The 16,282-nt window shown below is 36.2% G+C and overlaps 1 protein-coding gene and 1 long non-coding RNA gene across 2 annotated transcripts in view; one reads left to right on the top strand and one right to left on the bottom strand.

The window, feature by feature from the left end:
• Window positions 1-1,741: 1,741 nt before the first annotated feature.
• LOC137574888 (uncharacterized) lies at window positions 1,742-2,323 on the bottom strand. The gene is made up of 2 exons (XR_011032058.1): window positions 2,018-2,323; window positions 1,742-1,958 (listed from the first exon to the last, which is right to left on the bottom strand). It is a non-coding gene; the product is annotated as an uncharacterized lncRNA (long non-coding RNA).
• Window positions 2,324-3,570: 1,247 nt separating this feature from the next.
• The window catches only part of Scp1 (Sarcoplasmic calcium-binding protein 1), a 107,233-nt gene continuing 94,521 nt past the window's right edge, over window positions 3,571-16,282 (top strand). The window contains exons 1-2 of the mRNA XM_068287338.1: window positions 3,571-3,594; window positions 6,345-6,435. Coding sequence (XP_068143439.1) covers window positions 6,384-6,435 — 52 coding nt within the window. The 5' untranslated portion in view covers window positions 3,571-3,594; window positions 6,345-6,383. The remainder of the gene's footprint in view (window positions 3,595-6,344; window positions 6,436-16,282) is intronic.

The raw sequence follows: 16,282 nt of genomic DNA on the forward strand, positions 1-16,282 counted from the left end.
CTTGACCCGTTTTTTGACGAGATCCTCAAATGGTGTGACTACTCTGGAGCCAAACTCAGGATACCCAAATGCAAAAATATACATTAGTGCAAAAAAAAAAAAAAAAATGTGTCAACCTTTTCTACACACATCCCTTGCTAATATGTCCAATGTCCAATCAATAAAGATTCTAGGAATAGTCTTCAACAATTAATGCAAATGGTCCGACCGCATATCATACCTAATCTCCTATCTTTAAAAGAAGTTAAACATTATTAAATGTCTATCCAATAACAGATATCGTTGCAACCCCCTATCCGTTCTAAATGTCATTAACCGCATAATAATGTCCAAAATCGACTATGGATATACCTCTCCGGAAATACCACCTAATCTAAAACAAGCAAATTAAAATCAATATACCACTCAGCCATTCGAATGGCCCTGGGAGCAAACTTATCAAGCCCATCTTTCAAACTCACTCCTCTCAACTTTCCACTAATATTAATAAAAATATATCAAAGAAGTTAAATTCGGCTATGCCGAAGTTTATATAACCTTGCAGTCCTTGGCAATAATAATTTTACATGTTCAAATTTGTTTTCTGCAACTCAAATTATCAATATACAAACAAATTTACTCTTCATACTACAATTTTTACTTCTTCTTCCCTCATTCCCTAAGCAAAGCAACGCACGCATACACATACAGTTTATGTAGCGTTGCGTCTGTGTGATGTTGCATAGTAGGCAGCATGCAGTGCTTTCCTCCCTGGTCAAACATCGACCAGCACATAGACTGCTCCCTACATTCTCTACCCAAATCTTCCACAACTCCCGAAACATATCGTAAATTTTTTAACTAAACCCAACAACTAAAATATTCCAAAATTAGCTTTATTTACACTGACGGATCCAAAAATGACAACTGCACATCATTCAGCATTGTCAGCAACCACTCTACAACACAATATCTTTAACAAATATATAGCAATCTTCTTCGCAACCAATTTAGCCAAAGTCCTTCCACATAAAACTGCCATTTGCACCGAGTCACTTTCTATTCAAGCCATTTCAAGACCGCCAGCACTCTCCCCCTTATATTTAAAAAAATCAATAACGTCACAGACTTATTAAAACAAATTAAAGAAGTAAATAATCTCACGAAACTAATAGTGTTTTCAAAAACAACTTTTATAATTCTAAAATATCACAGTAATAACCAATATGACTAACTACGTTGTCTACAGCCAACTGTCTCGACGAGATCTCATAAGAATTACTAGGCTACGCCTTGGACACAATTTTAATTCATTTAACCTTTTCGAGCTCGTCTAATATTCATCTATGTATATGTACATAGACAAATATTATCGCACTCTGTAAATACATAGATACATTGACATTCTGTAAGTCTCTCATTCACATATGTACATATATACATACATACATAAGTACATATATTCTAAGGCCTTTGCAGCCACTAAGCTAAGTTTGCTAATAATTTTGCATTATAAGTAATCTGTATATAATAATAAAAATTATTATGATAACCAAAAATAGCACGCTGAAGACGAATAACAAAGTCGCTCGTGTGTTCAACGGAACTTGCAGCAAAAGAATTGCTCGTGTGTTCAACGGAACTATCGGCGACATTTCGACGGAATGTCCGAGCAAAATAGTGGTTGAATTTTCAATCGAAGTTGTGGCTACATTGTCGATGGAATATCCTCGCATTTTCCAAAAAATAAATAAAAACCTGATTTGATTTAGTTTTTAAAAATGCATTAGTTTTTATTAAATGGCATATTTATTTAAATATCTTTATTTCTATTCTTTAACACATTAAATTAAATTTAAATATTTATATTAACATTTTTCTTAAGTTTTTGATTGTTTTGCTTAATTTACGTGTCTTTGGCTTGTGCCAAACAATGTCTTAGCACGCCGGCTCATCTGGAATCGAATTTTGAATGGATTCTGAATAGAACAAAATTGATTAGGGTTTGAAAACTTCATAATATTTTAATAACGCTTACCTTTAGTATTGTATACACTGAATTTGAAAAATTCAACAGTTCCTGGCCTTACGAAATTCAATCGCGAATGAGCAAAGAAGCGAAAAGTGCAAAGCGACGCGCGCAGAAATTGGAAAAAACAATAACAACAATGCATTTTTTTTTTATATACATATACATGTACATATATGTATGTACATATGTATGTACATACAATGACGGCTTTAGCTCGTTCGGATGACTTCGTCTAACCTCAGCATGAAATACGCTTGCAGAATGTTTTTATGCCGACATCAGTGGCTCGGAATGTGCGGCGATTTGTCTTCGGCGACATTTGGTACTTAACTACAGTTGCAAAGATCTGTCCATATATGTATACATACATACATACATACGTATGTACATACATATGTATGTACCTATGAATTAACAAAAAGTATTTTATAATAGCTTATGCTTGTACTAAAAATACATATTTATACCCTTGCAAGGACGGTATATTAATTTTAGTCAGAGGTGTGCAACGCATAGAAGGAAGCATTTCTATAAAGTCTACATACATACATACATACATATGTATGTATTGTTGATCAGCATGAAGAGACGAGTTCAAATAGCAAATGTCCTTCCGTCCGTCAACGACCAACGCGAACTCCTTTGAAACCGTATTAGCTATAGAGTTGAAATATTGCATGTTGTCTTCTATATACGGCACAGGTTGTATATCTTAGATTCAGCCGGATCGAACCACTATATCATATAGCTCGCTTACAAAAGTCAAAGTCACGAAGTCAAAGTGACTTTTTTGAATGAGTTCTTTATTTTCGCAAGTACTGTCATGAAATTGAATATTGGTAAGCTAATAACACCTATGTATAACCGTCTGTGCGAAAGTTGACTAAGATCGGGTAACCCGATATAGTCATATCATAAACCTCCCATAGGAACGATCGGTCGAAAACAGTGACTTGTCAATAACTTCGTCAATTTGTACGCAATTTTCATAAAAATTTATATACATATCTCAGTTTTACACAGCTATTAATGACTGTGCTAAATTTAATCAAGATCGGGTGACTATATCATATCCAATAGAAACAAACGGTTAAAAGCAGTGACTTTCATCGATAACTTCGTTATAAGTATGCTATGCTGAGATTGTAGGCCGTTCTTTCTCTAACATTAGGCTTTTTGGATAAAACTTTTTCCACTTTGAAGGAAAGAGTAACAAACAACTTGCAAGGGTATACAAACTTAGACGCGGACGACGTTAGCCCCGGCCCTCTGATTTTTTTGTATTCTTGAAAATAATTTCTCGTGTTCTTGAGTATGTATACATATGTATGTATGTATATACATACATATGTATATACAACATATACATATACAAATGTATATTTACATATGTACGTATGTATATATTTACATACATATAATTGTATATACATATGTATGTATGTACATATGTATATGTATGTATTTTATATGTACAAATAAATTTAATGCAATGTTTAGATACATATTTAATTTTATTAAAATGTTGCTTGTGTTGCTCGATTAAATTAAATGCTGTTAGTTTAAAGTAAGGGATTCTTCAGGTAAGATGCAACAGCACCCAAAAAATACAATAAGTAATTAATTAAAACATTATTTCTTACATATGTACATACATACATACATACATATGTACAGAATGTCCAATAATTGTTTGCAAAAGGAAAAAAGTCACACAAGTTTAACTTCAACATCGAAAAATAAAAAAGGAGGGCTTGTTGTACCAAAAATTTGCATAAACTTTTATTAACATACATACAGTGACGAACTAAATTATTGGCACAGTAGGTATAAACTATAGGAATATAAAACCAGAGGGCCGGGGCTAACTTCGACCGCGTCAAAGTTTGTATACCCTTGCAACTTTTTGGTAACTCTTTCCTTACCTATTAGCCATCAATGTGGAAGAACGTTTTATCTAAAAAGGCTTATGTTTGCAAAAGAATGGCCTACAATCGTAGGAAATAACGAAGATATTGATCAAAGTCACTGTTTTCGCCCGATCGTTCCTATGGAAACTATATAATATAGTCATCCGATCTTGATCAAACTTGGCACAGTCATTAACAGATATACTAAACTAACAAATGTTTAATTTGAAAGAAATCGCGTTAAAAGTAACGAAGTTATTTACAAAAGTCACTGTTTTCGACCGATCGTTCCTATGGGAGCTATATGATATAGTCACCCGATCTTGATCAAACTTAGCACAGTTATTTATAAGCGTAATAAACTCTCTAATATTAAGTTTCACGATAATAACACAGAAAATAACGAAGTTATAATGAAAAGTCACTGTTCGTGACTTTGGCGTTTGTATGGGAGCTATATGATATAGTGGTCCGATCCGGCTGAATCCGAGATATACAACGCCTGCAGTATATACAAGCCTACGTGCAAAATTTCAGCTCTGTAGCTCTTACGGTCTAGGAGGAGTTTGGGTTGATCCAGACGGACGGACCGACGGACGGACGGACATGGCTAGTTGAACTCGTCTCGTCGTGCTGATCAAGAATATATATACTTTGTATGGTCGGAGATGCTTCGTTCTATGCGTTGCACACTTCTGACCAAAATTAATATACCCTTTTTGCAAGGATATAAAAAAAATGCAAGATCTCCAAAAAGCCACCGAAGAAATACAAAAATCAGCACAGAGGCAAACTTGACTCTGTCTATTTATTGTACATACGTACGTATGTACATATGTATGTACTTGCACATAGCCTGTTTTTTGTCAAACTGACCAAGACTGATTTAAAAAAAAAAAAATCGTAAACCGATTCAAATTCTACTACGTCTAAAAAATTTTTTTATTGCAAACTTTCTAGGCTAGACTCCTATAATTGTTAAATATCTTAAATATATAGCGGTTCAAATTCAAACAGACATCAAAAGATAATATTCAAAAATTAAAAATAAAATTTATTTTTAGTTATGTTGTTCTTTTAAAAATAATAATAGACTTAAACGAAAGTTGACCAAGCTTCCCATGGTATTTCTCCAACAGCGCGTAATATATTTATTTATTTTAAAATTGGTCAGATGTTTGAAACGCACAGAATGAGTAGTTTTCGACCAATGAAGTAAGCGCTGCCGCCAGCCTACTACGTCATTCATCGATATCAGCCGAGCAGCAGAGCACACGCATATACACAGAGACGCATCAGAAAGATCAGAACAGAAAGCTTAAGAAGAAATAGAAACTATGTAAATGAATGTAAACGAGAGGGCGATGGCTAACTTCGACCTCGTTAAAGCTTGCATATCCTTGAAAGTTTTTTTTATTACTCTTTCCATACGTATGGTCTTCAAAGTGGAAAAACGTTTGAAAGGGGAAAAATGAATTTATTAATCATAGTCACTATTTTTCGCCGATTGTTCCTATGGGAGCTATAAGATATAGTCGCCCGATCTTGATCAAATTTGGCACAGTCATTAATAGATACATAAAACTGACAAATGTTTAATTTTAAATCTACATGATATAGTCAAACGATCTTTATCAAATTTTGCAAAGTCGTTTAAAACAGTAATAGACTTCCCAAAATTAATTTTTCACTCTGAAAATAACGAAGTTATTAAGGACGGACATGGCTATATGAGCTCGTCTCGTCATGCATCAAGAATATATATATACTTTATATGCTCGGAAATGCTTCCTTCTATGCGTTGCACACTTCTGACCAAAATTAATATACCCTTTTTGCAAGGGTATTATAGAAAGGGACTTTCAAGGTTTTAATGTGCTGATGAAATGAGTAACAGAAAAATAATTCTGAACACGTAATAATATATTTGCCAATGACTGCAATGTTATTTCGAAGGCAACTTCGAAGCCGAAGTTAGCTCCTTTAATATTTTTATACCCTTGCAGAGGGTATTATAAAATTGGTCAGATGTGATCGGATAAATATAACACAAGTTACAGTCAATATAATAATCGGCCCTGCTCCCAGCTCTGCCGGCAGCGCTGCTTGCTGTCTACTAAGTCTTTCGTCATCAACAGAGTACATGCATACACACACAGACGCAACGCTACATAAAGTGTATGTGCATGCGTGCGTTGCTTTGCTTTGGGAATGAGGGAAGAACAAATTGTAAAATAGAGAGTAAAATTGTTTTGTTTGTATATTGATAATTTGAGTTGCAGAAAACAAGTTTTGAACATGTAAAATTATTATTGCCAAGGACTGCAAGGGTATATAAACTTCGGCATAGCCGATGTTAGCTTCTTTGATAATTTTTTTTTAGCTTACACCCAAAATTAAAAAATTCGAATTTTTTATTTCAGTAATTTTATGAAGATTGGTAGAAGAAAGTATATGTCATAATGGCTTATTCGTGGGATAATCGTGTTGATTTTGTCGTACGGTATATGTATGGTAAGTTTTTAAACTAATCTTAAAATGTAGCCTAACTATTTATGAATTAATTTGGCATCATGATACAACACTTATAATTATCAGTGAATACAAATTTACTTAAAACAGCCTTACTGCCAAGTTTCGAAATATGAGTTACTTGTGATTCTCTTTTACATTTACAATTTGAAAAACCATAAACCACCAAGACACGCTGACGTTTGTCATTAATATTTTTAAAGCTGATGCTATGTATATATTTTTCAAAAACTTAGCCCATATAATGCATGTTTATTTTTGATCAGCAAACCAAACTAGATCATATTTCATTTCTGATTACACAGCGTTAGTATGAAGTGGTATTTACGGTTTTATAACCTGGGTGAGATAAAGTATGAAAATCTGACCTCTATATAAGACATATATATCACAATATCATTAATTGCTATACGAAAAATCGGTGAAGTACTAGGAGTAGCTTTCCAAAATTTACAAAAGCGATGGATTGGCATGTAAAACATTATATCCCAAAATTTTAAAAAGATCGGATAAATAGAACACAAACTCATTCATCGGCTCTACTGAAAAGCTGCTCACAGCGCTTCCTTCAGCCTACTATGTCATTGCTCGAAACCAACAAAACAGCAGAGCACACATAAATACAGTCGCAACGCTACATTAACTACATGTGTATGCGTGGCGCCTGAATCTAAACATACATACAATGAGCTTGCAAAGAAGATAGGGAAAGAGTTTCAAACAGTTTAAAACATAAAATATATACCAATAGACCACAAGTGTATGAACTTCGGCATAGCCAATGTTGGATTTTTATATATCATTATTTTTTTCATTCCTTTAAATTTTTGGTTTTTTTTCGGAAGTGAAAACAAACTCCATAAACTCGGTGCAACTGCTTTGTCGATAAAAAGAAAAAGAAATATGAACTCTTACAATTTAACGTAAAATATACGCGATAGGAAGCGTTATACAGCGTCCAAAATGAAACGGAATGATGGAATTGGTACCAAACCTGGCAAAAAGAAAACCGCAAAAAGTTAACTTGGAAGAAACGACATGTGACGCATTATACAGTAGGTGGTGAAAGAGATTTACTTTTAATTGATAATTTCTCGTGTTGCATGTCGAAGAAAAAATGATTATTGTTTTTTTCTTATACTTTTTTTTGTTGAAAAATAATCATCGACTGCGTAGATTGTCTCGACTGACACGATGAATTTTTGTTTATGGTTTAAAAAATTGAAATTCAGTAGACCCTCGGTTAACGAACACTATTCGATGTCAACGAGAAAAAACGGTTTTATATAAAAAATCGAATGCTTGCGAAAGAACGGCCTGCACACGAATAGCAAAAAACGAAGTTATGGATCAAAGTCACTGTTCGTGATTTTGCCGTTTGTATAGTCCAACGGTCTAGGGGTTTGCGTTGATCTAGGCGGACGGACGGAAAGGCGGACATGGCTATTTGAACTCGTCTCGCCGTGCTGCTCAAGAATATATGTACATATATAGTTTGATATATGGTCGGAGATGCTTCCTCCTATGCGTTGCACACTTCTGACCAAAATTAATATACCCCCTCAGTTAATTTATTTTTTTATTTATTTATTTATTTTATTTACGTCAACTAACACAGCAGTCGACGAAAAAGCTTAAGCTAAAGACAGATAGTAATTAAATGAAGAAGGTAGCTTAGCTTTATACACAACTAAACATCCCCGACCCGGTGGAGGTGTTTTATTTGCACAAGGTGCCAGCTATGCCCCGATTCAAAGCCAATGTAGCCAGGGATGAGTTGCAGCCAATCCAAGTCCAGAATATTTTCATTGGTTTCGCTGTAGATGATTAAAAAGTATAGCGCGAAGAGAAGTGACAGAAAGATGAGGAGAGATAAGGTGAGAAAGGTTGTTAAAAGATTGGCAAAGAACACGAAGAGGTTCGTGAAGAGAGTAGTTAGTCAGACATCTACTAAGGTGAATAGGAAAAAAGTTTCCGGTCCGACGTGAGGGAACACAAAAATATAGCGTATCTAGTAAATTGGTTGAAATGACTTCGCCGTTGACTAGTTCATGGAGAAAGAGAATGCCAAAAACAAGCCTACGGTTGTAAAGTGAAGGAAGATTAATAAGAAGAAGTCTGTCAGAATAAGAAGGTAGGCGAAGACCCGGGTCCCAATTTAGACCGCGTAGCGCAAATTTAAGGAATTGCTTCTGTACCGATTCAATACTACGCTGGTGAACATCATATTGCGGGTTCCACACTGGCGAGCAATATTCTAAAGTAGGGCGAACTAACGAAGTGTATAAAACCTTTGTTACATAGGGATCATCAAATTCTTTGGCCCAACGTTTAATGAAGCCGAGAAGGCTGTTTGCTCTGTTGACAATTGAAGAAATATGAACATTAAATGAAAGTTTAGGGTCAAACATAACGCCTAAGTCTTTGAATGATGGAACACAATCTAACAGAACAGACTTAATAGAGTAACGAGCCAGGAGCGGAGACAAACGACTGAAAGTCATAAAAGAACACTTAGAGGCATTAAGGTGTAATTTATTAACGTGGCACTAATCACAGAACGCATCGAGATCTGATTGCAAGTACTGTTGGAAAGAAGGATCATTATAGGAATAACAAATCTTGACGTCATCCGCAAACATGAGCACGCGTGAATGAGCCAAGGCCAAAGGCAAATCAATTATAAACAATGTAAATAATAGTGGGGCCAGATGACTGCCTTGGGGTACACCTGACGTAACTCGAACAGTTTTGGGTTCTGCCAATAAGATACGACTTTAACCAAGCCAATAGTTTTGGTGAAAAACCCATGATGTTAAGTTTAGCGAGAAGCAAACAATGATCAACCGTATCAAAAGCCTTACTGAAGTCAGTATAAATAACATCAGTTTGACACTTTTTACGGAAGCCATGGTGTACAAGGGTAGTCAATTCTAAAAGGTTGGTAAGCGATGAACGACCTTTCATGAAGCCATGGAATAGTGGATCTGGATAGATGTTGAAGGGAATACGTAATAATTTTCTCAAACAGTTTAGGTATTGCCGAAAGTTTGGCAATGCCACGGTGTTAGAAACATCCGATTTGCTACCCTTTTTAAAAAGCGGAATAATAAAAGACTCCTTCCAAATATCAGGAAAGCTACAAGTATCACTCGATATAAAGAATAACCGAGCTAAAGGCTTAGATAGGGAAATCGAACACATTTTAAGGATGCAACTAGGTATATTATCAGGCCCGGGAACGAAGGAAGACTTCATAGATGACAAGCTAGAGATAATACAGTCTTCAGTAATACTGGGAAAAAACATACAATTTAAATGTGGGATTGAAAAGGGATAGGGTGTGGGATCCGAAACAGTAGTAGAATATGTCGACTGAAAAAATTTAGCAAACAGATCTGCAATATCTAAATCATTATTAGCAGACTGGTCGTTAAGTCTGAAGATGGAAGGTAGTAAATTAGGGCGTCTTTTAAAATTAACAAAGTTGTAAAATCTTCTGGGTTTCTTATAAAAATCAACCTTACAGCGAACGATATAGTTATTGTAGCATTGAGTATTTAAAAGACAAAATTGAGATTTGGCTATACAGTTTTTTTAAATCTTTTAAAATATCTCGATTTAATGTTACGGAGATTATGAGCCTACGTGTGAACCAGACTGGCGAGCTGGAGACGGTAGAGACATTCACATAAGGAACGCATTTATCAATTAGACAATTAAGAGCAGAGTAGAAAAACTTCACTGCACAATCTATATCGCAGCACTCAAATAGAAATGACCATTCAAAAGAGAAAATTAGGCTGTTAAGAAGATTGAAATTTGTTTTACGAAAACATCTACGACGAGAATTTGAGATGTTATTAAATGAATTAGTAACGGAATTGTAAGAAATAGTAACTTCAATGGTAGTGTGATAAGGATCTTCAGGTTTCACTAGTGGCTGTGTTTGTGATACAGCACTAACAGTGGGATCAGAGATTAAAACAAGATCAAGAATTAAGAATCAAGATAGATTATCAAAAACAAGCCAAGAAATATTAGGCAAATTAAAATCACCTACAACTATAAGAAAATCACGATCTTTAAGACGACTAAAAATAGTTCGTGAAGCATCAGAATGGTGCACGTAGATCATGATATCAGAAGCTGGAGGAATATATGAACAAGACATATATAGGCTAAAGTTAGAACATGTAACTTCGACGCAAATAAACTCAACACCTAAGGGGAGATCAATCGGCACCACACTTGAAGACAGATTCGAGTTTACAGCAATGAGTACTCCAACGCCACGACGACCAACACGATCAAGCCTATAAGAAATAAAGTTATTAGAAAGAATTTCATTATCTAAAACAGAGGAGTTAAGCCAAGTTTCAGAGAAAGCCAATATGTCAGCCGAAAAGGTTTGGCTATCACAGAACAGGTTCGACAGCTTGGTAAGAAGTCCTCTTACATTTTGATAATGAATGCAAAGACTAGACGTTATTATTTTTTTCAAGCAGAAGATAAATTTGGAAGGTGGACAGGCAACGGACGAGAGCGCTTATTGGGAGCAAACTCGTGTACAACTAGGCCCTCTGGCCAAAAATTAGGGTCAACCATAGCTGAGAAGTACTCATTTGGTACTGTAATTTTAAAAGAGGAGATTTCGCGAGGCCTAGAAAACTTAAACTTTTGAATTAAAACCTTAGCAGGGCAAATATTACCAATGTAAGCTGCCACAGACGACTCAGAAGTATCTGGAGCAAGCCTAGAGATAAATAATTGTTTGCGATGAGGCACTACAGTTAGTGGAGGCGGAGGAGCATTGGGATCCGCAAGTGATTGAGAGCCGGCATAATCCTGTGATTGATCAGAGTTCCCATGAGGGATAGATTGAGGTACACCAGGGCTTGTAATGGGTACTTCAATCTGAAAAGAAGAGCATAAAGAGGGACAAGAAGATGGTGTAGGCGAAAGTAAAATCGGAGAGGAAGTAATAAAGAGAGCTGGCGACTGCTTACGAGGCAACTCAAGGGTACATTTCTTGTGCAATTTCTCAGAAGGTGGAACAAACTTGAATTGCGACAATAATTGAACGCTAGAGTCACACTCGTTTGACAGCTGTTTGGCTAGTTTGTTTAAAGAAAGAAACCTTAAACGAAGATCCCTATACATACGGCTAAAATCAAGCTGCTGGCTGGCACAAGATGGGCAAGTCCAGCGCATTAAGCCAAGCTCAGACTTAGACACAGACAAACAGGAAAATTTGTCTTAGTCGCGGCCATTGAGGCCAGCACATTTTAAGTGAATAAGATTATCGCAGAGCCAACAAGATATTGCTCTATACTGATCATCAAAACGATCAGAATATTTGCAATTAGGTAAACAACAAGCCATTGAAAAGCCGAAAGAAAGGCAAAAAAAAAAATTATATATATATAAGAATATATAGAAAAATTAAATTCACAGCACAAAGATAATTATTGATAAATAATCAATAATTACAAATAAAACAAAGAGACAGCTAGAGTGCACAGCACAACAGAGAGTGCAAGAACAGTTATAAGCCGAGCTTTGAGAGGCGGCCTAACAAAAGTGAATGCGCGGGAGAGAAGCTGAGCACAAGCACAAAGCAGACAGAACAACAAAGCCACTATCACTGATGGTATGATGGGGGCGATGAGGGGAGCAACTGCAGAAGCAATGACGAAAGAAAAAAAAATAAAAACCAGAGGGCCGGGGCTAACTTCGACCGCGTCAAAGTTTGTATACCCTTGCAACTTTTTTTGGTAACTCTTTCCTTACCTATTAGCCATCAATGTGGAACGTTTTATCTAAAATGGCTTATATTTGCGAAAGAATGGCCTACAATCATAGGAAATAACGAAGATATAGATCAAAGTCACTGTTTTCCACCGATCGTTCCTATGGGAACTATATGATATAGTCACCCGATCTTTATCAATTTCGACACAGTCATTAACAGATATATTAAATTAAGAAATGTTTAATTTGAAAACAATCACGGTAAAAGTAACGAAGTTATTTACAAAAGTCACTGTTTTCGCCCGATCGTTCCTATGGGAGCTATATGATATAGTCACCCGATCTTGATCAAATTTGGCACAGCCATTAACAGATATACTAAACTAACAAATGTTTAATTTGAAAGCAATCGCGGTAAAAGTAACGAAGTTATTTACAAAAGTCACTGTTTTCGACCGATCGTTCCTATGGGAGCTATATGATATAGTCATCCGATCTTGATCAAATTTGGCACAGTCGTTTATAAGCGTAATAAACTCTCTAATATTAAGTTTCACGATAATAACATAGAAAATAACGAAGTTATTGAGAAAAGTCACTGTTCGTGACTTTGGGGTTTGTATGGGAGCTATATGATATAGTGGTCCGATCCGGCTGAATCCGAGATATACAACGCCTGCAGTATATACAAGCCTACGTGCAAAATTTCAGCTCTGTAGCTCTTACGGTCTAGGAGGAGTTTGCGTTGATCCAGACGGACGGACGGACGGACATGGCTAGTTGAACTCGTCTCGTCGTGCTGATCAAGAATATATATACTTTGTATGGTCGGAGATGCTTCGTTCTATGCGTTGCACACTTCTGACCAAAATTAATATACCCTTTTTGCAAGGGTATAAAAATAGAAACGAGTTCTTTTTGGTTGTGGTTCATTTCGTTTATCAAGATCAAAGTAATCCGATTCGCCACTAGCCAACGGCCAATTTTGCCCTTATGGATCGCATAGTAAAATATGTTCATACGCATATTTTGCATGTTTCTAGTCCGATTTCAATAAGTTAGTTTGGTAAAAATATATAAGATTAATTGGTCTGCAGAATTTGGTTGCGATAGGCAAAAATTTCTAGCTGGCAATCGATTTTTCCTAAATTATGAAGGCGGAAATGAGCGTAGCAAAATATTAAAGTATACAAATCCTGCGCGCATACTAAAAAAAATCTACATTTTAAATTTGGTGACTTTAGCTTTGTTACTTTTGGAGAAAATTTGTTTTATTTTTTATGTTTATATTAGTCTTCTCCTCTTCGAATTCCAGAAAGAAGTAATTTTTATATTTCGTTTTCATGAGTTAGAAGCTTTTCATGAGCCGTGTAACAAAAGCTTTTAGAACATGTTAATGTAAATACAGTGGTAGAAATTCCAATAATCTTAAACAAATAATATAAGAAATTTTAATATATACAAATCTAAGTTAACGATGAAGTCTTCTCCAACATACTCCCCCATTGAAGGATGAAGTATGACTCCTTCAATTTACATAAACGTCATCTCTCAAAGGCAATGGAGCAAGTTTGCAGATGGGGCGGCGAATAATTCCTTTCTTTGTGCGAACATCGGCTACTCTGACACTTCCATCTGCACCAAGTATGGCTTCGAACACACGACCAGTAATCCAGCATACGGTGGAAGATTGTCTTCATGGATGAGAACTAATTGATCCCTTGCTATGTTGTTTTCGGGATGCAACCACTTAGAACGTTCTTGTAATTGATGTACACAGTCGCGCTTCCAGAGTTCCCAAAAGCGTTGCTTGAGATAGGTCACGCTTTGCCAACGAGATAGATAAGAAAGTTTTGAGTCATTTACTACCGGTTCAGGGATCGCTTGCAGTGAACATCCGATCAATAAGTGTGCTGGCGTCAGAACCTTCCCGTCATTGGGATCATCGCTGTGAATCGAATTTGGGCGGGAATTCAATATCACCTCCACTTCAATTGCAATCAATTGAAGCTCTTCATACGTCAAATGAGAAGAGGTCAAATTTTTGATGAGCAGAGTCTTCATTGACTTTACTGCAGCTTCCCAAAGGCCTCCAAAATGGGGAGCACGCGGTGGAATGAAGTTGAATTCAAAGCCGGCATTTCGGCTAAATTCCTCTAGATTTTTTGCATTGAGTTCTGAACAGAATTGTCGTTTGAAGCCTTCAAGTTGCGAACATGCTCCGAAAAAGTTGGTGGCATTGTCACAATAAATCCTTTTGGGTATTCCATGTAGTCCGATGAATCGCTTCAAACAGATAATAAAATTATTAGCAGATAGGTCTGAGATTAGTTCTGTATGAATAGCTTTTGAAGAAAAGCAAACAAATATGGCCAAATATGTTTTGTAAGGAACTTTGCTTCGAATGCGGTACGAAGTAAGAAATGGTCCACATAAATCCACTCCGCATAACGGGCGTTCGTCCAGGAGACGGTCAGCTGGGAGGTTACCCATGATTTGTCGCATTAATACAGGTTTGTAATGATAGCAATGTGTGCAACTTCTAACAACCTTTCGGAGCATTTATTAATCCATACTGTTAGGCGCAGAATCGCTATCAGAACCTTAGCTCCCGCGTGAAGGTTTCGCAAGTGAAGATCTTGAATATATTTATAAGTGAAATGATGAGCCTTTGGAAGCAATAACGGCATTCTAGCGTCCAATGGTATGTCAGCCATTGTAAGACGGCCTCCAACACGGATAAGTCGAATATTTTGAGAACCTATTTGTTCATTTGAGATAAATGGATTTAATTTTTGAAGCTCCTGCTTCTGACTTCGTCCTGCTTTTAAGTCGTTTAGTTGTTTCGCAAACACATCACTCTAAATGGAAGAAATTATATGATTAAAAGCCAATTTAAATTTTTCTACTGAAATGCTTTTTGTAGCATTTATCGTATTATTGCGGGTAATAGGAACTCGATTGAAAACTCGTAGAACGTATGCTAAGACTCTCACAATCATACGAAACGATGATAGTCTACTAATGATCTGCTCAACTATGCTCTTTTCTTTATAACTAGTGCCACATTTCAATACAAGGGTGTTTCGCAATTCTTGTTCTTTGAGCTCGAAATCTGTCTTTCTTTCAAATTTCGGCCCATGTAATGAATCAAGTTTTAAGAACTTTTGTCCATGAAACCAAATTGTCTGCATCAAATCGCGTGCTGCAAAGTCACGTGAAACAATGTCAAGTTTTAAGAACTTTTGTCCATGAAACCAAATTGTCTGCATCAAATCGCGTGCTGCAAAGTCACGTGAAACAATGTCGGCTGGATTATCCTTTAGAGGTGATCTGTTAACAAATCGATTTACGCGAACCATGTCAAGATTAGATAAATCAGCTTCAAGTTGTTGCCATCTAGTCCGTAAGATCTCTGGCAACGGTTCGTCCCAGTCCAAACGCTCGATCCACAAGGATCCATTTGGATCAAGATTTTATAGCGTACTACGTCTGGAGCTAATAATCCTAGCAGATCATACAGCCTGGCCATGATCGATACTATTTTCCGCTTTGTTGGTATTGCAGTTAATGGGAGATCAAATCGAAATAATATAAGATCTTCAGTTGGCAGCCACGACATGCCAAAAGCCTTGGTGACATCACTATTGTCAATATTGAGATTATATTCATAATCTGTTGGTGCCCCACTAAAATTCCACTTTGTCAATTCAGGCAGGCTTAGCCTCCATAAAGTAGATCGTCGACGTACATATCCTCAGCAAATACAGCAGATCCAATTGGAAATAACTCCTTATACGTCTCTGATAAAAACTCTAAGGACCTGATTGCGAAAAAATGGAGCGCACGACATTCCATAGGTAACAGTATTCAATTGAAATAATTGAATAGGTTCTTGGGGTGACTTTCTCCACAAGATTTGTTGGAAACTTCTATCCTCAGGTGCGACGAGAAATTGTCTGTACATTTTTGTTATGTCAGCGGTAATGGCATGGCGATACAAACGAAACGAGAGTAATGTTAGGATTAGATCTTGTTGAATAGTAGGACCAACCATGAGAATATCATTTAATGA

The sequence above is a fragment of the Drosophila tropicalis genome, unplaced genomic scaffold (genome assembly GCF_018151085.1).
Source record: "Drosophila tropicalis isolate 14030-0801.00 unplaced genomic scaffold, ASM1815108v1 contig_47, whole genome shotgun sequence".
NCBI lineage: Eukaryota > Metazoa > Arthropoda > Insecta > Diptera > Drosophilidae > Drosophila > Drosophila tropicalis.